This window comes from Bos javanicus, chromosome 29 (assembly GCF_032452875.1).
Source record: "Bos javanicus breed banteng chromosome 29, ARS-OSU_banteng_1.0, whole genome shotgun sequence".
Lineage (NCBI taxonomy): Eukaryota > Metazoa > Chordata > Mammalia > Artiodactyla > Bovidae > Bos > Bos javanicus.
The window spans coordinates 24,240,630-24,265,215 of NC_083896.1; the positions used below are offsets into that span (position 1 = coordinate 24,240,630).

The 24,586-nt window shown below is 40.6% G+C and overlaps 1 protein-coding gene across 2 annotated transcripts in view; it reads right to left on the reverse strand.

Moving 5' to 3' along the window:
• NELL1 (neural EGFL like 1) overlaps positions 1 to 24,586 on the reverse strand; it is a 1,051,740-nt gene that overhangs the window by 753,684 nt on the left and 273,470 nt on the right. For both annotated transcript variants that reach the window (XM_061406202.1, XM_061406204.1), the window contains exons 10-12: positions 24,184 to 24,257; positions 17,237 to 17,336; positions 1,661 to 1,789 (exon numbers count right to left, since the gene is read on the reverse strand). In XM_061406202.1, coding sequence (XP_061262186.1) covers positions 1,661 to 1,789; positions 17,237 to 17,336; positions 24,184 to 24,257 — 303 coding nt within the window. The remainder of the gene's footprint in view (positions 1 to 1,660; positions 1,790 to 17,236; positions 17,337 to 24,183; positions 24,258 to 24,586) is intronic.

Sequence of the window (24,586 nt, forward strand, 5' to 3'; positions counted from 1 at the left end):
CTGACAGAAAAACACATAATAGTGTAAGGCACAATACAAAACAAGGTACGATATAAAAATAAATGTTAACATGAAACATTGAAATTAATAATCCTCTTTCTCAAAATTGATGTCTTGATAACATGATATTAAGGCTAGATTAAAAGTTGCATAGCTAGAGGGGCAACTTCATTCTCCCAAGTGACATGTCTCCCAAATCAAGTTCAATAAGCAAAAGAAAAAGAACTGTAGAAAAAAGTGGGGGAGGAGCTACTAGACTTATAGTGTATTGCCAATGAGAACCAAAACAGTATGAAGAAAATCTTCCATAAGAAATGGAAAACAGAGGATACCTAACAGGTTCTGAACACTAACAGTAATTAGACACATTTCCTTAACTACTGACAAGGTCTTTAGTAAGCCAAATGTTAAGCTAGAAGTCAACAACATAAAACAGCAGAATGGAAAGAAATTTACCATTATTGTCATCAATTGTCTTCACCTTGACAATACCTGATCTACTTGAGAACCAAAGAAGTAGAGGATAGTGACCAAGACATTGCAGCATTTATTCCAGATGTGATATCCACATTCCTGATTAACAGATCCCTAAGAAAATCCCATGGACCGAGGAGCCTGGTAGGCTGCAGTCCATGGGGTCCCTAAGAGTTGGACACGACTGAGCGACTTCACTTTCACTTTTATGCATTAGAGAAGGAAATGGCAACCCACTCCGGTGTTCTTGCCTGGAGAACCCCAGGGACGGGGGAACCTCATGGGCTGCCGTCTATGGGGTCGCACAGAGTCAGACACGACTGAAGTGACTTAGCAGCAGCAAGGTTCAATATATTGTTAGTAAAGATAACAGGAGTACTTGGGTCCAACCAGAACAGAGAAACAGCCTAGCATCAATTTGCGTGTAACAATTTCTCTAAACCAACAGGAGGGATCCAGCGAGCACTGGAGAAATGGAAGATCTTAGATTTTAGGGCATGTAAGTCCAGGTCAGAAATAATCCCTGACCCTCTGGTATGTTAAAGGAGCAGGAGTATGCAATACTTGCCACCAGAGTACTGAGCATGGAAAGAGGGGTTCACATAAGATAGAGGAGTTGCTCAGCTTTATAAAGGAGAAAAGGGGGTCACGGATGCTTGAGGCCACCAACCTACTATATGATACCAATCCATGTGCCAAAGTTATGAGTCCATCCATCACTGGGGCTTTTCCAAGAGTTTGGGAACTATTAATAGCAACACATGACCTTGGCAGAGGAAGATGATGGCAATTGGGTAGAAGTTAGTATCAAAGCATTCCATTCAAAAGAGAATCCACTGCATCACATTTAACTGAAATTGAAGATGGTGATCTTCCCAAATAAGACAACATAAAATGAGGTATTTAGAGTTCTGCTGGTGATGATTAAATACAGTGACAGTAGAACATGGGATCTGATATGGCTCTACTGCTTTTGTTGTTTTGCTGTTTCATAACTTCCTTCGAAAGTCTTGCTATTACGTGCTACTAGCAGCCCAGATAAGTCAGGAGAGGAGAGTATGCCAGGCAGTTGACAGTTTCTTCTAGGATCCCACAGGACCAGAACCAAGGGAAAGCTTTCAATCTTCAGCCATATCTACCAGGAATACATTTCTCACAAGTTGATTTTATTAAATAGCTCACTTACCTTCACAGTAGGCAGAGTCTCCCTGGACAGAAATGTAACCATTCTTGCACTCACAAGTAGCTTTGGTATTCCAGTTTTTGCACTCTGAGTTTTCACCACATTTAGGTCCTTCAGCACAAAAGTTATGACCTAGAAGAAACAAATAAAATTTTACATCAGGAAAGAGGAGAATAAAAGACTTCCAAATAATAAAGCATGAGACACAGTTATTATATGTCAGCATACATGAGAATACACCTTGGCAATATGCAAAGGTAAATTTGCATATCCATAAAGAGGAATAAAAAACTGTGGACCATCCCATACCTGAGAATTTTCTCTCCTAATTCACAAACTTGCTGAAGTTATTCCTTTTTGAAAGCTTTTACCCATGTTGATTCTGAATTTTCTTTCCACTACTTTCTTATGTGACTAGTCTTTTAAATGGTTTTATTACAAAATTTATGATACATAGGAAATATATAAAATGAATATATATGAATATATCAAATAAAATTTGGAGAAGGCAATGGCACCCCACTCCAGTACTCTTGCCTGGAAAATCCCATGGGCAGAGGAGCCTGGTAGGCTGCAGTCCATGGGGTCGCTAGGAGTCGGACACATCTGAGCGACTTCACTTTCCCTTTTCACTTTCATACACTGGAGAAGGAAATGGCAACCCGCTCCAGTGTTCTTGCCTGGAGAATCCCAGGGATGGGGGAGCCTGGTGGGCTACCGTCTATGGGGTCACACAGAGTCGGACACGACTGAAGTGACTTAGCATAGCATAGCATCAAATAAAATTAATACAAAAAGTATTATCAATACCTATTTATTAAACATCCCCAAAGAATCCCCTTCTCAGCCATCAGAGACAACTACCCTAACAATTCCATTAATCACTCCCTTATATATTTCTGTATGCTTTACCATACGTAGGTATGTATTTCTAAATAATAGATTATTTCATTTTGGCCATTTTGGACTTCACCTGTGAAATCATACTGTACCATATCCTCTATGGCATATGTTTTTTTTTCCTGTTCATTCATATTAATGCCTGTGGCTATCATTCATCAGTGGTATATAATATTTCATAGTATAAATAGTCCACAATTTATCCATTATACTTAGTATTGACTGAGTTATTTGCAGGTTTTGAATTACTAGCACAGCTGCAAGAAACATTCTTGAACATGTTTCCTGAGGCATACTTTTTTAACCACATGTTTTACATTTCTTTGCCCAAGAGTCTTTTCTTGAATCTAAGACATTCCCTCAGGGATAGTTATTTTTCCTCTAACTATAGTCTTCATAAATTCCTTTTAGTGAAGATAAATCTGACAGTAACTATGCTCAATTTTAATTTATCTAAATATGTCCTTTGACCACCCTCCTACTTGAAAAGCAGCTTTACTAGGTACAAAGCTATTTTGTCTCAACATTTTGAAGACATCCCATCGTTTATGGCTTCTGTTATAACTGTTGACAAGTCAATTGTTAGCCTAGTCATTCCTTAGTATGTGACAAACCTTTTCTCTGTGACTTTTAAGATCTATTTTATTTGGTTGGTTAAGTTGATGAGCTTTGTTTTGTTTCATATTCATTAACTTTAAGGTTTTTAGGTGTGAATTTATTTTTATTTGTTCTTCCTGGGATTCCTTGCGACTCTTAAATATAAAGATTTAACCAATCTTTTATCAGTTTGGAAAATACTCAGGTATTTTCTCTTCAAACATTCTCTCTTCACCATTGCCTCTAAATCTCTCTTGCTAGAATTATAATGAGATTGCTATTCTCCTTTCTTTCTTAAGCTCTCCTCCATGTTACTTCTACTTGCCTTAATATTCCCATCTCTTTTTTCTATGCAGAATTCTGTTTAACTTCTAGATGTATCTTTCGGTCTCTTAATTCTCTCAAGTAGTGTCATATTCACTCAGTCATCCACATCATTTTTATTTTACTTGTATTTTTTTAATTTTCCAGAATTCAATGTCTTTTTAAATCTCCTTGGTCAAATTTGTAGTCTCTCATTCTTTCCTCTTTTAATTTCCCCCTTTTAAAAACATATTAGACTATATTTTACACAGACAACTCCAGTATCTTCAGTCTTCTGATTTTGGTTTTTTTCACTGAGTATCCCGCATGGTTACTATTTTGTGTTTTGAATGATTCTTTTATGATTCTTTGTGAGCTCATATTTTTTAGGATTTAATCTGCGGGAATTATTTGAGGTTTGGGCTTTAAAACTGTACTTCTTCAGAGAGGATCTGTGTTTGCTTTAGTCAGGTGCCCGAGGGAACTATCAACCCACAATCACTTTCAACTACATTTTGCCTTGGGACATGGATTGAGCCACACAGGTAGAATAAATTTAGATTCTAAGCTTTCAGGAATGCAAACTCTTCTCTGCCATACTCCCTATCTAGAGTCAAGACTGACAGGCAAGTCTCCTCTTACAGACTAGATTTTTCCTAGCCACCCACTGAGGAGTTACCCTTCAAGATTCTTTATTTATGCAAGCCTCAGGCTTTTCCTCCTGTCTACTTAAACAGTAGTCCATTAGAAGCCAGATTCTACCACCAGGGATTAAAAATTGACCTCTGGGCAAATGCCAACTCCAGTGTGCTTATCTCAATGGAATCAACCTTTTTTCTGGTCTCTGATTTTTTTTTTTTTTTTTTTGGTCCTACCTCTATTACCAATTCTACCAATCTCCCGACCCTCAAAACATTTTATATATTATGCATTTTTAGGTTACACCCACCACAGGAATTGTGAAGTTCAAATATAACAAGGTATATAAAAGGTGCTTTATCATTTTTAGCTCATACATTTTAGCAAGTAGTAACTACACTGCTATATCACATACTGTAGTCTCATAGAAAACAAGTGATCTTGGAGAAGAGATCTAATACATAATTCAGGGTCTTTACTAATAAACACAGTAAGTCACTTTGCCTGTCTAGGTACATATACCAAGAAAGGGCAACATCAGTGATTTTCACACTATTCCTGAGTCTTGGGCACAGCTGAGTGGTTGGTCAGAGCTCATGTCCTCCAGCCCTGATTCAAATAAAACAGCTTTGCTTTTCTACTGTTGAAACAGTGACTATATGAACAACAGTTTTTGGTTTTTAAAAAATATAAAAAGCACTGAACTATATAAACTCCAAGTTTAACTCCTTTTGGTGATAACATTCTAGACTGTTCTTCCTTTGAGACAGAATTTTAAACCAACATTCTTAGGATGAAAGATAATAACTCCTATTCAATAATAATATTCATGTACCTATGTCTGGCATTACACTAGATGCTTTAAATAGGGATAATAATATACCTTATTAATTTGTGTGGAACAAGTTAAATGGGCTAATTCATATAAAGCACTTAGAGCACATCTTGATACACACTAGGAGGTCACTAAATGTTAGCCTCCGTGATAAGAATGATAATGATTATGATAACAGTACTGCTGACAATGATGGCTAAAGTTCAAAACAACTTGATGATAACACTGTTATCCTCAGCTTCAAGATAAGAAAAGAGAAGCTCAAACTCATTAATATCTATCTAATAAGTGGACATGCCAAGATTCTAAACTATGTCTGGTAAACTCCAAGGCCTATATAATTTGTTTTTTTCTATATCCTCTCACATACAAAAAATAGTTTAAAAAAAAAAAGTGAAAGATGTAGACACTACTTGTGACATTAGAAAGTGGATCCAAGGCTGAGGGGAGCATAATATCATATCCAGCCTCACTATCTGACCTGTTAACTGGTGACTGCCTCAGTCAAAATCAGAGAAAAAACTTAACGTGTTGGAAATGTGAAACCTCTGTCAGCCAAGAACACTTCTACAAGGACTTAAAAGGCTTATAATAACCATTAAAGTACTTGATGTTTCTGTTAGCAAAAGGACAATTTTTAGGTATCATAGCTTTCTTTGCCAGAGGAAGTGCCTGGACTTCCCTCCCCACATCACAATTGATCAATAATTAAGTTGTCACATTTTCTTTTATTACAAAGTTTGACTCAATGTCAATATGAATGCCCTTTGTTGCATGACTTTTTTTTTTTTTTCTCTAGGATATGCAACTTCACTTTCCACAAACATTTGATAGCCTGGAACAAAGCCCCTCAAACACTGTTGACTTTCCAATGCACATCTCTCTAGCAGGCATGTGCCATGTCAATTCACAATGCAGAGAGTTGGGTCAAATGTATTTCAAAGACAATGAAGGGCCCATGAGACAGATTAATGGTATGGACAAATCCACTTTGTCTGGGCCTCACCATTGTGTCAAAAACATGTGTTGTTGTTGTTCTTTTTTTTTTTTAATTAACGCAAGCCTTCATTCAAGCAGTATTTATTCAGTACCTGCTTGCCTTTCTACATGAGTGAACAATCATCGACTCAATATTTACAGGTCTGCAGCACTATGCAAGACCCTGGGGGCAATGTCAAGGTGTTTGAGACATTCCATGACCACAAGAGAATTAGAAACTCTAAGGTGAGGTAAGCCAAACCCAGAAGTAGCTAAGTAAGATGTGAGCAGTACAAATTATCATAGTGTGCCAGAGAAGAAGAAATCCCTTCTAGCTGATGCCAAACTTAACCTATGACTCATCACAGGTAGAAACTTGTGCAAGACACAGGATCTGCAAGACACAGATCCAAATGGGAGGAATGGGACTCCAACCCTTGAGGAAGAAGGGTAAGTTTGAAGAACCTCAAATAATCTGGCACAGTTGTAATAAGAATGATTAACATTTATCAAGCACAAAATACATGCAAGGTACTCAGTAAAGTGTTTCAGATGCATTATTCCACTTAATTCTATTAACAATCCTATGAAACTGGGATTATTACCCTATTTCACAGATGTGGCACTAACTCAGAGAAGTTAGGGCATGAGTGAAACTACACAGAGCCACGATCCAGGTGTGACTGATGCCAGGGTTCTTAATCAAAAAACAACAATTTTATAAGCATCCTACACTCCAAAGGATTAAAAAGATATTCTTTTTTGCATGCCTAGATTTAAGCAGATTACATTTTAGATTTCTTTTTCATACACACACACATATACAAACATGTACACAAGGCTGGGCAATTTAAAATATTCTTTTAAAATACTAACCCTAATCACTCCAACTTCTTTAAGTCAAGATCTATGTCTGACTCATTTCTTTCAACACAAAGCTTCCCACCCAAGGACAGCTGTCTGTGGAGAAGGATGGCTTATAGACGAATGCAAAAATAGACAGGTAGAAATATGGGTGGTTAAATTAATGAGCGAATAAAGATATGGATGAATCTACAGTGGTATTTTAATGCCCCCTCTTGAGCAACTAAAAGGCTAATGGGACTCGTTTGCTAGTCACCATTTTTCTTTAAACATTTTTACTGAAGTACAATTTACATACCCAAAAATTGACCTATTGTAAAGACAAACTGATAATTTCTAGTAAACTCACACAGTTATACAGTAAATCACCACAATCCAGTCTTAAAACACTTTCATCACCCCAGCCGGTGATGAAATTCTTCAAAACCACCCTGCATTCTTCAAAACCACCCCAAGATAACTGGCTGCCAAGTCATAAATCCTCAATCAACTCTCCACATTTCAAAATCTTTCTAAAGGTTTGGTCTTTCCTATCTGCTGTCTGAAAGGCATGGCATTTAACTTATAAACCCTTCCCTTCAGGATATCTGTCTTCAGTTGCCACCTGCAGTCTTTTTCTCTAGTCCTCTTACTAACTCTTGGTACAATATTTTCTTCAGAAGCTGGTTATCAAAACAGATTGATGCATGAGATTCTTCAATGTTACCTTCTTTCTTTAATCAGTATCTTTTTCCCCCAGAATTAGAAGTTGTGGCCAGACTGTAGAATACACACACATATGCATACATACATACTCAATATCCATGTTCTTTTATTTGAATATTTTAATAAATGAATCTGGAGTCTCTGTGGGCTTCCCTCATAGCTCAGTTGGTAAAGAATCTGCCTGCAATGCAGATGACCTGGGTTCGATTCCTGGGTCCGGAAGATCCCCTGGAGAAGGAAATGTCAACCCACTCCAGCATTCTTGCCGGGAAAATCCCATGGACAGAGGAGCCTAGCAGGCTCCAGTCGATGGGATCGCAAGAGTCAGACACAACTTAATGACTAAACCACCACCAGAGTCTCCGTAATTATCATCCTATAATTAGAAGCACACAAAGTAACATCGTCTAAATAGCAGTGGTCCAAAGACAGAGAACACATTTGTTATAAAAGTTGCTGTTTGTTGACTTTTTCCAATTTGCCAGGCACAACAACTCTAAAGATTAGTATTATTCTCACTTTACAGATTAGGAAAATGTGGTTGGGACTATTTTATCCAAGGTAACACAGCCAGGAAGTGGCAGAGTTATGATTTAACTCAAGTTCTTGTTAAGACCACTAAAAAAATTATTATCCTATGATTTAAAAACCTCGGAGCATAGACAACTACTACTGACTATTCTCTGATGATGTTTGTAGATCTCTATGCCCAGTAAAATTTTCAAAGAGGGACCCAACTGTAGGTTCTGCCAATCTGTTCTTAAGAAAAATTGAAACAAGGCCAATGCTGGTGCCCAGTCTCTTCTGGTCTCTGGTTAAGAACATTCACCCTCCTCTAGAAGCAATAATAAAGGCTCACAGGGCCCTCTACAAACAGGAAGTAACATTGTCTTGTATACCCCACTTTACATATTTTACATCATTATAGCCACAGCCCACTTGACATTTAATTTGGATGACCTCAGAGTTGTCTCATGGCTCACCCAGCTGAAACTGCACTCTTGATCTTAAATCTGATATCCATGCTCCCCAAGTTCTCCATTATCAATCTGCAGCACTTTTATCCACTTAAACCATCTTTTTTTTTTTTAAAGGAGTCATCTTTGTCCTCTCTCTTCAAATACTGCCCCTTCCTAAGTTCTATTCATTTTATTTCATGAATATCTCTGGAATCTCTTTTTCCTCCACTCCACGGCAATAAAAAAAAAAAAAAAAAACCTACTCCAAACTATTATTTCTCAAAAAGAAAGCACCTAATTTGCCTTCCTGTTCCTCTTTTTGCTTGTCTCTAATCCATTTTCCCCACAAACAAATCCTTTTAAAACATAGATTGGATCATGTCACTCATCCCCTTAAAAGTCTTCTCCCAAAGACTTTCCAATTTCTCAAGAAAAATTCAAAATTCTTAATTCTGATTTGAAATGACAAACAAGGCTCTCCTTTCCCTCTGTCATCCCCCCCAAGTGTATCAGCCTTTATTTGAATTCCTCTAGTACTCCAATCTCTTTCCTGATTCAGAGTCTTTGCAAGCTTGTCCCACTAACTCAGAACCTATGACACATCCCTGCCAGAATAATTTCTACTCAGTTGTCAAGTTCCCAGCTTAAATATAATCTATTCAGAGAAGGCTTTCTTGTCCCTCAAGTCTAAAGAAAATTCCATTACTCTCTCCTATATTTCTCTCTTCTTGTTCATAGCAGGTAGCACAGTTACTAATTACATGTTCATTTCTGTGTTTATTTGTTGAGTGTCTGTTTCCACATTAGAAGCTCACTTCAAGGGAAAGGACCCTACAAGTTTGTTCTCTTTGTGCCTAAGGCAACATCCAGTGCATAATAAACACTCAAGAAATATTTGTAGAGTTGATGACTAAATCCTCTTTCTTCCAAAAGTAAAATTAAGAGTGCTTTAAAATGAATAAACCAAGACTCAAAGATGTTAATTACCTTCTTTGTGGTCTTGCAGCTAGTAGGCAATGCCTAAAAGATACATATAGACTCAAATAGGATTCTAATGCCCAGTCTCTCTCCACCACTCTATATGACACCCCAGCCATGATTTTACTCATTAAGGGACATTCAAGGAATGCTGACCTGACCCGAACAGACCAGTACTCCATCACTCAGCATTTTCTAGTCCATGACATGCCTTGAATCTTTCCAAAGGAACAAACCGTGTTTCTTTCTCCAGGATACAGTCCACAATTACTTTGTTGCTTGGGGACTTAAAAGTCAAGAGAGAAATAACACCACACAACAGAACACCATTCTTGGATGAGATACCAAAATGAGTAATATCCTTTTGGAGCTTATTTACACTTGAGTGGTGGAAATGAGCAGATGCTCAGAGCAAGACACACAATCTGCTGAAATGGAATTCCAGGTTTTACTCCAACCACTTCCTTAATTTTAGTTCCTGGCAGAGATACCATTCGTTTGTTTGACAAATATTAAGCCCCATGACGTGTGTCCAGCCACTGTCCTAGAAAATTGGGATAAAACGAAAATGCCACAAACAGCATAAACATTCCCTCATTCATTTAACACTCTAGTTGGGATGGCTATTGTTGAGGATTGGGTTACAGGAGATGTTGTGATGGAGAGGAGCAAGGTGCTTCCAAAATGTTATCACACAGAGGGGCCCTAACGCAAGGTATCAAAAGGAGATTTGAGGGATGAATGAGGTTGGCTGGACAAGGCACAGGATTTCCAAACACAGGAGGCAGCATGTGTCTACAACATGCTCAAAGAAATTGAAGAAACATAAATGTTGAGGTCATATTTTCTCCTTTCATTGGGAGCCGTCTACAATTTGGACTCCCCTTCATGGCCCTGAATCTAGAGTTCTATTACTAGTGAAAAACCAACAACACTTATATAAAAAAAAAAAAAAAAACTCTGGTTTCTTTAAATCCATTGGCTTAACTGCATATAAAATCCCTGCCCATCATAATGAAGCCCCCACACTGCCATTCTCAAGATCCCACTCTGTAACTTTTCAAATCACAGCAAACCATCCACTCTTTCTGCTTTATCTAGGGCCAATGATGGATAAGCATCTGTATGATTTACTGCGGTGATTTCTTCCACAGCAAGGAATGAATGGGTCACTACTCAAGAGCAGGATTTAGTTTCTCTAATATAAAGTCTGATTCCACATAGAGCATCACTGCTTGCTCTCAATCACATGCCCCTAATGTATCTCCAAGAAGGCAACCAGGTTACCTTTGAAATGATGGACAATCTGAAAACGCACCCCATATTTCCCCACCCTAACTCAAATCCTAGAAAGCCAATACCCCTCACAGCACTGCTGCTTGCCCAACCTTGAAAGTCACAAAGAGCAAAGGTACACTGAGTACGATATATTCCAGTGTTCCTAGTTGATACGGAAAGAGCTCCATCCATGGACTGGCCGAGAGGAGGACTAAGGCCCAAAGATTCTTTATGAGAACCAGATGCCCTAGTGTACTTCACAACCAACACACATGCCACAGAAGCCTGGGCCCTGCAGGGGTGAGGACGCTGCTTCAGCTTCACAACCTTCATGAACAGAGGGTTGTGACATCATGGCAGAGGTTGTGACCTACTAGAGACAGAGCTCTCTGGATTCTCATAGGTCCTTAGAAAGCACATGGTTTTTCAATAGTAGTCACACTTAAGGGTCTTCCAGTCCAAGGCAGCTTGGCCTTAACTTCAAGTCTTCTCTCTAGGGTAATGTGCCTCCTTCCCCACACTCCTTGGGCCTGGATCCACTGCAGCACTTTTAAAAGAACAGAATTCATGGGCTCCCCAAGACTCTCTCCTCCAAATGCCCTGTGTTCTCAGCCTCAGGAGTTGAAAATACAGACCTGGCTTTCCAGTGCCCACCATGGCCCATGGCTGCAGGGATTTTTCTATCAATAGGCAGAGCACCTGGCCCATCTACAAACTGCCTGCTCCTCTATTTAGGCACTAGCTTACCTTCCATTAAGTGCCTCTTTTCCAAGTCTCTTTTTATCTCCATTACACTGAAATCCTCTAAAACCCATTTCAATTACAAATTCACCTAAAATGAAGACAGACTAGAAAAAAAGAAAATCAGGCACCACCAAGATTCTTTGGGAGGATTTAATTGAAGGGCATAAAGCCTTAAATAGTACAAATAATCTCAACTAATTTCAGCCCAAGCCAGATGACAAGGCAAGTGAGCATGAATTAAAATTACAGATAAACACGTTGGGAACAGATGTTGAAAAGAACTTTTTCTCCAACACTGAAAATCTTCAACATGCAGCAAAACCCTCCAGAGCCATTGGCAACATTCAAGATACAATTAGAGCTGATTATGAAAGGAATAAAACCCTGAGGAGTGTGTCAAGAATTCTGGGGTGGGCCAAATGATTGTTGTGTTTTCCTGGAGCGATCCTGAGACTACGTGGTCAAGTTGGCATTTTTTTCCAGCATTAAGTGAGAACACCAGCAAGTCATGAGCAATCTTTCTGCTGGGGCTACATCCATGCTTTTATTACTTCTTCCCAGGCAGAAGCATAGATGTTATTCCAGCGCCCACTCTCCCTTCTCCACCCTCGTGGCCTTACACTTAGGTAGACGGGCTCCTGCTATAGCCATTACTGCAAGGTAATGCTGCTGCTGCTGCTAAGTCACTTCAGTCGTGTCCGACTCTGTGCGACCCCATAGACGGCAGCCCACCAGGCTCCCCCATCCCTGGGATTCTCCAGGCAAGAACACCGGAGTGGGTTGCCATTTCCTTCTCCAATGCATGAAAGTGAAAAGTGAAAGGGAAGTCGCTCAGTCGTGTCCGACTCCTAGCGACCCCATGGACTGCAGCCTACCAGTCTCCTCCATCCATGGGATTTGCCAGGCATGAGTACTGGAGTGGGGTGCCATCACCTTCTCAGTAATGATGAGGATAAACAAAATTTTTGCTGCTGGCACAAACCAGCCAGCAGCATCAGCGAGAAACTACAGCAGTGATTAGGGCTGTTCTGGGTGGTGCTGCTGGTGACTAAGACCTTGGATCCCAGCAATTGCAAAGTGACCTCCCCCTGCCAACGTCCATTACCTTTGACTTTTTGTGTGCATCTCCCTACTTGTCCTGCAGTTCTGTCCCTAAAAGCCTTCTGGCTGTACCAGGAGCCCTGTGGATTTAACCACATGTCAGCTGATTACTTCAATTTTTCTTTAAAGGGTAGAAAAATTATTTACAGCGTTTGTCATGACCCAAGGTTTGAAGAGGTGAGGTGTCCATGCAACGAGTCCAGATATCAGTTCAGCTGATACAATGAACAATGTAAATCTGCCAGAGTCTGTTATTCTTAACTGGAAGGTCTTAGGTCTGATTTCCCCAAAGAGAAAAACTCCGTATGAAACTATAGTCTCCTTTAACAGAAATGAGGGGATAGGGTGAGCTGTATCATCACACTGTTATACAAAAACATAGACATGACTCAGTTAAAGAAAAAAAGCTTCATAATCAAGCCAACAAGTTATATCTTGAGGAACCAAGTCATAAGTCCACAGAAGGAGTTTTAACACTGTTCCACAGATGAAAAAAAGCCTTCAGCTGGTGTCTATTACAAATTAGCACTTGCCATCCACCTCTGCTGCTAAGCTTCTAAGTCGCTTCAGTCGTGTGTGACTCTGTGTGACCCCATAGACGGCAGCTGACCAGGCTCCCCCACCCCTGGGATTCTCCAGGCAAGAACACTGGAGTAGGTTCCTATTTCCTTCTCCAACGCATGAAGGTGAAAAGTGAAAGTGAAGTCGCTCAATCGTGTCTGACTGTTTTCGATCCCATGGACTGCAGCCTACCAGGCTCCTCTGCCCATGGGATTTTCCAGGCAAGAGTACCGGAGTGGGGTGCCATCGCCTTCTCCGGCCATCCACCTCTACAAGAACTAAATCATGTGCTCCTGCTGCTGCTGACCTTCCACCCCCTCTGAAAGGAGTTCAGGGTGGAGAGTAGAAATCAGGCACTCTGTGCCCTGGGAAAAACTGATAGGTCAGGTCTTCAGATCATTAGATACTTTCAGGAGTCGATTAATGAGCCCTTTTCTTGTATCTCCTCATATCTAGGAAAAGCACTAAAATCCTTCATGGTGACAACTGTTTCTATGACTAGCAAACAGCTTCATGAGACTAGCAAAAACCTTCTGGAAAAACATACGCATTTTACTTCCCCTTCACCAAAATCACATACATGGTGACCTATCCACCCTGCCTCTTTGGAACAGTTTCTCAGAGCTATCTGAGGTGCTGTATTCTGGGCCGCAGTCCTCACTTTGCCCCAAATAAAACTTAAATTGCAACATTTATGTTGTGCATTTTTTAAAGTCAACATTGGTACTAAAAATAATTTCATTCAATGTCACTGGAGTGAAAATGACAGGATTATTCTCAATGGTATGAACATATCTTCATCCCTCCCTTTCCTCCTACAATTACAGAAATGATTCATAAAATGTGGTCATGAAAACAAGCATTATTTTTTAAAAGTTGGAGAGCTTTATGGATTTGATTTAATCAGCCAACTGGGGCTGCGGGCAAGGTGGGGAAGGTCAGAAAGGAAAAGCACCCTCTCTGCCTTCTCAAATTTCAGTCCAAGCCTAATGAAAATAAACCTTGGAGAACTTCAATCCCCAAGCAGGCATGAGAAAGGTTTTGACGCAGACTTCTGAGCGGTGATTTCCCTCAGACTAATGACCTGACATTCCTAGTAAGACAGAGAGAGATGATAAATATGCTAATTGAAGGGGCTTCAGTGCAGGTTTTGAAAGGGGAGATAGCCACATATGTGTCTGTAATCAATACCATCAGGATAGCAGAAACCACATAGCTGAAATCACACCACACCAATGTGCTCAACCCTAAAATACCAATTTCAGGTCACGGGAATCCCAGCTCTCTGCTTGCTTGCTACCTGCCAATCAAAAGACTCTTTCAATCCACAAAGGAAATGGAACAGCCCTTCCATATGCAGGACAGAAATGACTTTACATAGAAATTGAGTGTTTCTCACCTTTTCATTACTTTCTGTTTTTGAGAGGGGCAAGGAGGAGGGGGAAGACGAGAACAGAATAACATGCCTTCGAAGAGGCCTGCCAGGCTTTCCTCATCTTGTCAGAATCAAAATTGTCCAGCCACCCCCCACCACGCCATTTATCTTCCAAGACTCCGCACAGAAACAAGAACACGGAGGAAAAGGTAAAAGACAAACAGAAGTCAAAGGAGAAAAATATTTCCCAGAATATTGTGAGAGACCCTTAGGCTACTTCCAAGGATGCTCCTGGGAAATAAATTGAAATTAAGACACAGAGTAAGATTCACGGGCAGCACAGGTCAAGATAATGGACATTTGAGCTCATCTGGATGAATTTTTGTACATCATATAAATTTTATATTTTATGTGGACAAGTGGACGAAATGTTCTGGGTTCCTCTCTTGTAATGGGTCAATGGGAAAGGAGGTAATGACAGTAAATGGTGCTGAAAAGGCTTCAGTCAAAAATAATGCTTTTCTCATTCCAGGGTCTGAATTCTGAGATTGGCATAAATAGAAGAATCCTAAGAGAATCCATATGCCCAAATGGTTTCACTCAACCTGCTTCCCAGAAAAAAGACCTCCCCACCCTATCTTTTCTGATGCAGTGCTCTGGTTCCTTTAAAATACAGACTTGTCAAGGGACATAAATAACTCCCTCACTCGCAGACGCAGACACCTCCAAAAAAAATACGATCAGCTGCCAAATAAAGGAGCTGATGGTATTCTGGCTGAGAAGGAAGCAGGTGGGAGAAAGAAGAAAATCCTTAATTGTACAAACTGGCTCTGGCTATGATCTTATCTAGGAAGCCCTACTCCTGCCTCCCACTTTCCCTCAAAGCTGAGTCAGCTTTGGGAAAAAGCCACCGGATCGCTAGCAACGGGAGCCTTGAATGAGTCAACTTTTCAATGAGCTACCATCTCTCTCAGCATCTTCACTGGTTCAGAAAAAACGTATCTGCTTTTCTGAGAAGTGTGAGCAGAAGCAGTGGCACTTGTTCTATTGTAAATTAGGTCAGAGCAATGAAAATCTTGACTTTCTGTGGGATAATCAATGAGCCTGTTCTAATGAAACCATAAATCAGGAAAGGATTTACATAAACTGAGTCCCACTTGGCACCTCAACAAATAGCAAGTGATGGATTTTGCATTAAATTGTAAGAGCTACCTAACAACCCAATCAGTTACCAATAAATGTATCCCTCTGAAATATCCAGTCAATCTTTAGTCTTTCTAAAGCATCCCAGCTGCAAATACACATGCAGGCAAGAAAGCAGATAAATCAGAGGAGATCCTCTGATGGCACACTACGAATTCTAACAGCCATTTATGGCTGTCTGTGTATTAAGTTTTCCTGGGAATTTTACCAAAAGATAACTCTCTTATGACTAACCACTAGCCTCAGCTGAAAACCTGCCATGATCAAACAGATACTTTTATATATCAGAAGGAACTAGAGGAGGGGTCAGCAAATGATGAGCTGCCACCTGTTTCTCAAAATAGAAATTTAATGAAACACAACCACTGAATTGTGTATTTACCTATTGCCTATGCTTCTCTGGTGGCTCAGTGGTAAAGAATCTACCTGCGATGCAGGAGTCATGGGTTAAACCCCTGGGTCAGGAAGATCCCCTGGAAGAGGGCATGGCAACCCACTCCAGTATTCTTGCCTGGAGAATCCCATGGACAAGGAGCCTGGTGGGCTACCATCCATGGAGTCGCAAAGAGTTGGACACGACTGAAGCAACTGAGCATGCTGCTTTGGCAATACAACAGCAGGGATGAGTGGTTGCAATGGAAACCTTCTGACCCCACCAAAACCTGTGGCCCTTTGCAGAAACTGTCGATGCTTATGCTAGAGAAAAGATGTAAAAAAGTAAAATATGATATAACTTGAACTAAACTGCTGTGCTCCTGGGTTCTTAACTCTAGATACTCCTGAGGTAAATCAAAAAGACTGTAACTCACTGGATATGTGAGAATGTGGGAAAGACTTTGTGGTGGGTAGAAGTTCAAAATAAAAGCTATTAGTTTAACTGGACTTGTTTTGTAAAATTTGAATACATTTTAGATCTACTAATCTATTTAATTCTTGGATGTTTCAGAGAGGAAGTAATATTTGATTTAGAGGATTTGAAGAAATAATAATAAATTGGAAAAGAGAAGAATTCCAGCAAGAGGAAAGAAAACCATTTCTGCTCAAGAATTAATTACCAGGTAAGTGTTACTTAGTTGAAGCCTATTTTCCTTGCAGGAAGTAAAATTGTATATAAATCTATGTGTAAGGATTCAGTATATGTCATCCTCTGGCAGAAAAGGGAATTGGCCCATGGAAAAAGCTTAAAAGAATGCTTTCCAAACCCACTCATGAGGGAAAATGTAATAATAATGATAATAGTTATTAATATAATAATAGCCATTATTACAGGAAATGTTATTATTATAGGAACCATCATTTATTGAATATTTATCATATGTTAGTCATAATGCTAGCTGCTTATGCGTTATCCTATTTAATCCCCACAACCATCCTATGAAGTACATAGATTATATCCTCCTTTTTCAACTGATAAGACTATAACCAAGGGCAATAAATAGGATAAATACATTTCTGAGTAGCAGAGTTTCAGACCCATGTTATTATTATAATCATGCTATTCATTAAAGCTTCCCCCCAAACCCACCTCCACCCAAAGCCCCATTGCCAAGCCCCCTTACCTCTGCAGACACTGCAGCACTGATTCTCCGGGAGAATGTGATCCTTTTCTGAGCAGTTCAAAAGAGGGCATGCTTCCGTAATTTTTACTAAAACTCCACCCTGCAAGCCAAATAATCAGGAAACAAAAAAAAATGTTCATTTTTTGAGTTGATGATCCAAACATACAATGCTCATTGTTAAAAGCCTGTGGTGATAACAACCTACAATAATTCTACCATAATGCAGTCACAAATTAAATTGATAAGACTCCTGGGAGAGAAGGCTACTTTCCCTTTCTATATCAAAATAGCCTCAATTTCAACAAATAAGGTGTTTTTTTTTCCTTCTTTTACGTTTTAACAAATGGTTGTTGAGTATCTTCTGTGTAGCAGAATGTCACTGACAATGCAGAGCTGATAAATTTTCAACAGTTGACTGTTGGATGGGGGAACCCTAAAGTTAGCATTGGCTGATTTCTGTCACATAAACACCCTGACATTGTGAACCACTAACACTACATCACTGATTACAAAGTTGGGAGCTCTCATGAGCTTTTATGAGACAGTTTCAAGACTGCACTGGATCCCAAGCACTGTGAACCCAAAGATAAAGAAGACATCGTCTTTGCTCTTGATAAAAACAAACTAGAAACCATAATAAAATACACTAAGTCCTAAAAAAAAAAAAGTGCTCTAATCAAGGTATGGCAATGTATTATTTACTCAATATTAAAGGGAATCAACCATGAATATTCATTGCAAGGACTGTAGCTGAAGCTCCAATACTTTGGCCACCTAATACAAAGAACTGGCTTATTGGAAAAGACCCTGATGCTAGGAAAGATGGAAGGCAAAAGGAGAAGGGGCGACAGAAGATGAGATGGTTAGATAGCATCACTGACTCAATGGACATGAATTTGAGCAAACTCCAGGAGATGGTGAAGGACAGAGGAGCCTGGTGTGCTACAGTCCATGGGGTAGCAAAGAGTCAGACACAACTTAGTGACTGAACAAGAACAACAAATACATCATAGGAGAAAAATTAATTATACCAAGTGGGAAGAAATTATGAAGAGGATGCCACATTTGAAGGAACTGAATAATGGAATAAGAAAGAAGACAGTTTCCCAGCAGAGGAAACAGACAAGAACCAAAGTATACAGGTATTGAACTAAAAGTGGGTCAGTTAGATGAACACTAGATTCTCCCTAGAAATAAATAAAACCACTTACAAAAAAATTTTTAAATATTTGGCAGGTGCATCTTATGACCCTATTTCAACAAAGGTCCTCTTTGTTGACATCACTAGCATCTATATTTAGTTTCACTCTGAATATTTAAAATTACTTCAATAATTACTCTAAAAGGCAGGATTTGAGAGTCCCTTATTTAATCTAAAATGTTCAGTTATTTTTTGTTCCCCCATTCTTAAAAGCATGGTTAAGTCAACCAAGAAGCAGCTCAAGTAGAATGGGTCTCATTTAAGGCTGAAAGGTAATTCTCAACACAGATGGGGAGAATAAGATAGCGCTGAGCCACCAGAAAGAATGCGGGAGATTGTGAGTTTTCTATCTCCAAGAGATGATTGTCATTCCAGTGGCCCCAGAATTCTCTGGTTTGGCAGGAACACCAATTCTATTAGGCACATCAATTCTAAAATATGAACATAAACATAACTTTAAATGTCAAATATAAATTTAATTTCCAAGTACTGATCATATGGATTACTGGCACCACAGTTTCCTCTCCTTTCTCATCAATTTCAGCCCAGGCAGTCCAACCTCTATGACTCCTTCTGGGGTACCTTTGTTCCCTTTTCCTCTTCATTTCTTGATCTTTCTGTCCCAAGGCATCTAGATCTCATGTTTTTCTCCCATCTTAAAATTGGCCCAAAGATTCTGAGAATCAATCCTACTATTCACTCACAGTCCGCATTTCAGCTCTATTCTGTTCTCACCCCTCAAACCAGGCCACGCTGGATCACACCCTGGCCTCAACAGCTAGCACCAGTCTAAGGGTGGTTTGTCTGTCAGTTGTACCTCAGTTTCTACAACAGGGAATCAAATCGATCGTTACAAGCCAACAGATGTTCATACCCTTGCTATCAGCAGCACTGAGTTGAATGTAAGGGAAAAGACAATGCTTAATTACATACCATTGTTGCCTCTACGTCTATCCCTCAATATTAACATATTTATTCATTATCTACTGCCTTCCCTGGTGGCTCAGTGGTAAAGAACACACCTGCCAATGTAGACTAGGTTTGATCCCTGGCTCAGGAAGACTCCCTGGAGGAAGAAATGCCAAACCACTCCAGTATTCTTGCCTGGGAAATCCCATGGACAGAGGAGCCTGGTGGGCTAAAGTCCATGGGGTCACAAAGAGTCGGACGTGACTTGGCAACCGAGCAGGGATGCACAGCCTCCTTGCACAAACAAGAATGGCAAACTCTGCTGGATCCGTTTAATCAGTTCACTGTGCCCATCCCTCGCCTTGGCTCATCCCTCAACCCTCAGAGAGTCCCTGAGGGCACTGGAGCCTCTTTGCAGGGAACCAGAAGTTACCTACAAGTTCCACATCCTCAACCCCCACAGCCCAAAGCCACTGGAGGTTCTTTACTTCAAAGGGAGACATGGCTGGGGTAACATTTACACCCCAGAACCCCACCAGAATCGGGGTACCTCTAACCTTTCACCTAAAATTGCACCTTTGCTGAGTCTCCTGCCTGGCCTAGCCTGAATCCCCTATACCCTTACTGCTTCCTCCCAGGAGCACTGCCTTAATAAATCGCTTGTACTTAATCCTGAGCTCAGGGTCTGCTTCTGGCTGAATCTAAACTAAGATGGTAAGATAAATTTCACTCACACTGTCAAAAAATTAAACTGTTAAAAGAGATTAGTTGTAGGTGGTGAGATTCTGGAGTGATTTTCTTTTACTTTCTTCTACTTCCTTCCTCTAAATTCCAAATTTTATATCTTGAGTACATATTTGCTTTTATTTTAAAAAGCAATATTAAAACTGCTACAGAAGGCTTTTTAAAAATAATCACTCATGAAAGGTTCTTTTTTATATATAAAAAGTTGCTTTGACTGCTGATTAAATCAGTCAACAATTCCAATCAATCTTCAGTGTATTTAATGAATAAGATCATAGTTCCAACCGTTCAATAGAGATAAAAACCCTTTGCTTGAATGTGAAAATAATATGCACTGTGACTCTAGTAACCTAAGTGCCACCAAATCCATTCAGTTCAGCCACACAATTTGGTACACAACTTTATTTTCATACTCTAATAAGCATCTGATTAATAAATAAATCCTCCTGATTGTGGTAGGTTTTTTAATGACCTTTGCAACTCAGCATTGGTAGGGAAATATAATTCATCCATTCTTTCTCATTTAGAGTGACTCACCATGTCACTCATCAAATATAAACACTTTCAAGCTCTTTACTAATAACTATACTTAAACTTGAATTTCTAATCACATACAGAACTCACATCTTTAAGTAAAGAAAAAAAAACTGTTACTAGCCTAAAAAGTGCTTCAGGGCAGCAATACTGCACATAACTGACTGAGATTGCTAGGAGAGTTTATTCATCTTGATTTAAAAAACAACAACAGGGGGGAAAAAACAAGCAAGCACAGTATGTTATCTTCTCAAATCACTTGGTGAAAATCTTTAAAACAGAACTTAGTTTCTTATCTAACTGGTAGTGCTGAAGCTTTGAAATGATCCCAGGAAAATGAAATGCATGGACTGCCAGGCAGCCTTTCGTCAACTAGGGATCTGCATTTGAACCACAGAACACAAGAAATTATTTGAGTAATTATTTGCTCAATTCTCCCAAGGATAGCGCTGACACAGTACCATTTTAGATGTCTAGGAAAGAAGTTAATTCATCACATACAACAGGTACCTTAGGGCATGAGGGCTTAAATCTTGCAAAAGGCTGTCCGAGAGAGACCGGAGGCGCTCCCCTCTTAGACCCATCACCCTCTCTCCCTGCTGACAACATTCATTAAATGTGTCCCAAAGCTCTTCTCTGGCTTTTTATAAATGCTACCCTTTATCAAGGGAATCAATGAGCCATAGCCTGACCAATCTGGTATTCTCAAATAGACTGAAAAATGATCATTCAATCTTTCTACATCTACTTTTTTACAATTCAAATATGAGAATTACTTCCAAGTAACTCTAACACCCATCAGGACTAGCAGTAGAGAGGCTAAGAGAGGAGCCTGGAGATTCAGACCACACAGGTTGAGAAACCAGCTGGTTCCCTTACTAGCTATGGGACTTTGTTCCCATGTGCCTCAATTTCCTCATCTGTAAAGTGGGAACAACAATGCTACCTACCCCATGGGGTTATTATGCTGCTGCTGCTGCTGCTGCTAAGTTGATTCAGTCATGTCCGACTCTGTGCAACCCCGTAGATGGCAGCTCAACAGGCTCCCCCATCCCTGGGATTCTCCAGGCAAGAACACTGGAGTGGGTTGCCATTTCCTTCTCCAATGCATGAAAGTGAAAAGTGAAAGTGAAGTCACTCAGTCATGTCTGACTCTTAGCAACCCCATGGACTGCAGCCTACCAGGCTCCCCCATCCATGGGATTTTCTAGGCAAGAGTACTGGAGTGGGGTGCCATTGCCTTCTCTGAGGGTTATTATGAGGTTTTATTAAATAAAGTTTCAAAGGTTTTAAATAGTGTTTAGAAAATACTAAGTACTCAGGAGATGTTAAGTGTTATTATCAGTGATGCTTCTCTTTGTGCATAATTATTTAGTAGATAACAATAGTAAGACAATAAATGAAGAAATCCATGGCTTTTAAATAGAGGATGAATACCTACAGTATGCCAATAACAATGGTAAGTGCCTATCCAGTACACTGGCATTTAACTCCACACCCGTCTCTTCGAAAGGTCTCCAATAATGTCTGCCCTGAGTCTCTCTGATGATAACAGAGACTGAATCACAATTATGACCCTTGTCAAGATCACCCGCTACTTCTGAGCAATTTGTGAAGGGGGCTCCTGGCTGTGAGTGACAGCTACAGGCTGGATACTGGGATCATCAGCTGAGTGGGTAAAATTGCTCTAGTCATCCCAGCTTCCCTTGAGGGGGAAGAAAAATGTAAGGGATTTAGAATCTAAATCATCTTCTCTCCCCTCAAAGAGAGGCAATCTACAGAGAACGTGACATACGTCTTCTATTCAGGAAGGACATGTACGGTCATGTAGAGTAAGAAGAGCTCACGTGTGTTGAGGGCTGACTTTGTACCAGCCAGCTCTTCACATGCTTTATCTCATTTAATCCACTCAACACCCCACGCGGTAATGTGCCAGCCCCAAGTCGGGGACCACCCACCCACTCCTAGATCTGGAAGCTTCCACGGTTGACTGAGACACCACGGAGCCCTCACTGTCACACTGCCCTTGCCTCTGCTGCAGACTAAGGAGCCTCCACACGGAGCCCACTGTCACAGAAGGACCACACCAGACTGCCTCAACCCACAGAATCTCTGCCATTCCCAGAGGCAGCCAGGAAAGAGTGAATGGAAAACATAATAGGGAAGTTCAAGGGACTTAGCCCCTGAGGTAGAGTCTGGTTGGTGAGAGACAGGACATAGGAAAGGCCTCCTCCGCCCCCCAGAAGCTCCCCATAAAGAACGAGATTTGAGCTCCCAAGAGTTTCTGTGGGTCTCTAAATGCCTCCTTCTCCTCACCCTTTCAAATACATTCCTTTCTTTTTGCCAGCAATGTGACAAAAAGCCAATGAAATGCCGTAAATGTGACAAAACACAAGTGAAATGCTTGGAAAGCGGGTCTGTTCTGAGACATGTAGTTCCAGCCAGCCTCCCTGAAGATGCCCACAGAACCAGCCATGCCTCGCTGTGGGGCTGCGACTGCTCTAGAAGGCACCACCTTGTATCTGCTCCCCTCTCTCCCATCTTTCCCTCTGTCTCTCACTCCCACGATCCAGGACAACATCTCACCCACGTAACTGCCTGGCTAGCTCCCACCCTCATCCAGCACTGTGCTCAATCAGGACCTCCACAGAGAGGTCTTCCCAGATCACTCACGCCCACCTCAAAGCTCTCTCTCCCTTTAACCTGCTCTGTATCTTTATAGAATGACATCAGAGTTGACCCTTGAGCAATGCAGGGGTTAGGGACACCGGCCCTTCACACCATCTAAAATTGGCACATAATTTATAGTCAGCTCTCTGTATCTGTGTATCGATGGTTCTGCATCCAGGAATTCAATCAAGCACAGAGACTGCAGCATCACAGTAGTTACTATTGGGAAAAAAATCCACGTGTAAGTGGACCTGCACAGCTCAAACATGTGTTGTTCAAGGCTCAGCTGTCTTGTATATCTATTTGTTTGTACCTTACTGCCTATCTCCCCACCAGACTGCAAATTCTCTAAAGACATGGCTTTGTTTTGTTCACTGTTGTTCACCCAGAATCTAACAGCATGCCAATAAGTAGCACTTGCTCAATGCATGTTTGCTGAATGATTTACTGAATGAGATCTATGGTCCCACAAATCTAACCTGGAGGAATACATGAGAGGGGGCAGGCAGGAGACAGGCATTTTCTAACACTGTCTCAGACATTGAGAACTAGAGGTGGCACTATCCACAGCTCAAATCACAGACTAATGGCCCCATTATCTAATCAAAACCTTTCCCCAGGGCCAGCTGACAAGCTCCCTGACTCATGGTAGCTGCTAGCTCCCTTCCCCTTCTCACTTCCTTCCCTGACCGTCTTTCCCAAGACTACGTGATCCACAGCTGACCACAAGCTAACCACACAGTGACCGTGGCTGAGAACTCCCCATCCTGGACTCCAGCCCAATGAGAGTCTTTCCCCGCCTTGGGCCAATATGCTCCATTTCAGAACCCTACCTAAAGCCCACATGTCCTTCCCAACAAGTAATGGGAATCTTAAGATTGAAACTTACTCTGCATTCCTGACAGCTCTTGCTTAAAATCCGCTGGCCTTCTGCGAGGACTTTTCCTCCATAGATACATTTTGCTGTAATAAAACAGAAAAGCAGGTCAGATAGTCATATCATGTAACAAAATGACCTCCAAGGCACTGTCCAACTCCAGTAGATTCCATAGAACATAAATACTCTAAGCAACACAAATCTCTGTGCATGTCTAGAGTGAGACATGGAAATAGTATGGGAATAACTGCTGAATCCCCTATCAGACTGTCATCTTGATTATGTTTGCCATGAGTCCTTCACACCAAGATTATATAACTATTTCCTTGTTGCAGTTGCTAAAAGACTATAGAATGAATTGCTGAGGTCAGTGTTAAAACAAGGAAGAAGTGGCTGTTATCACCATGGAGTACAA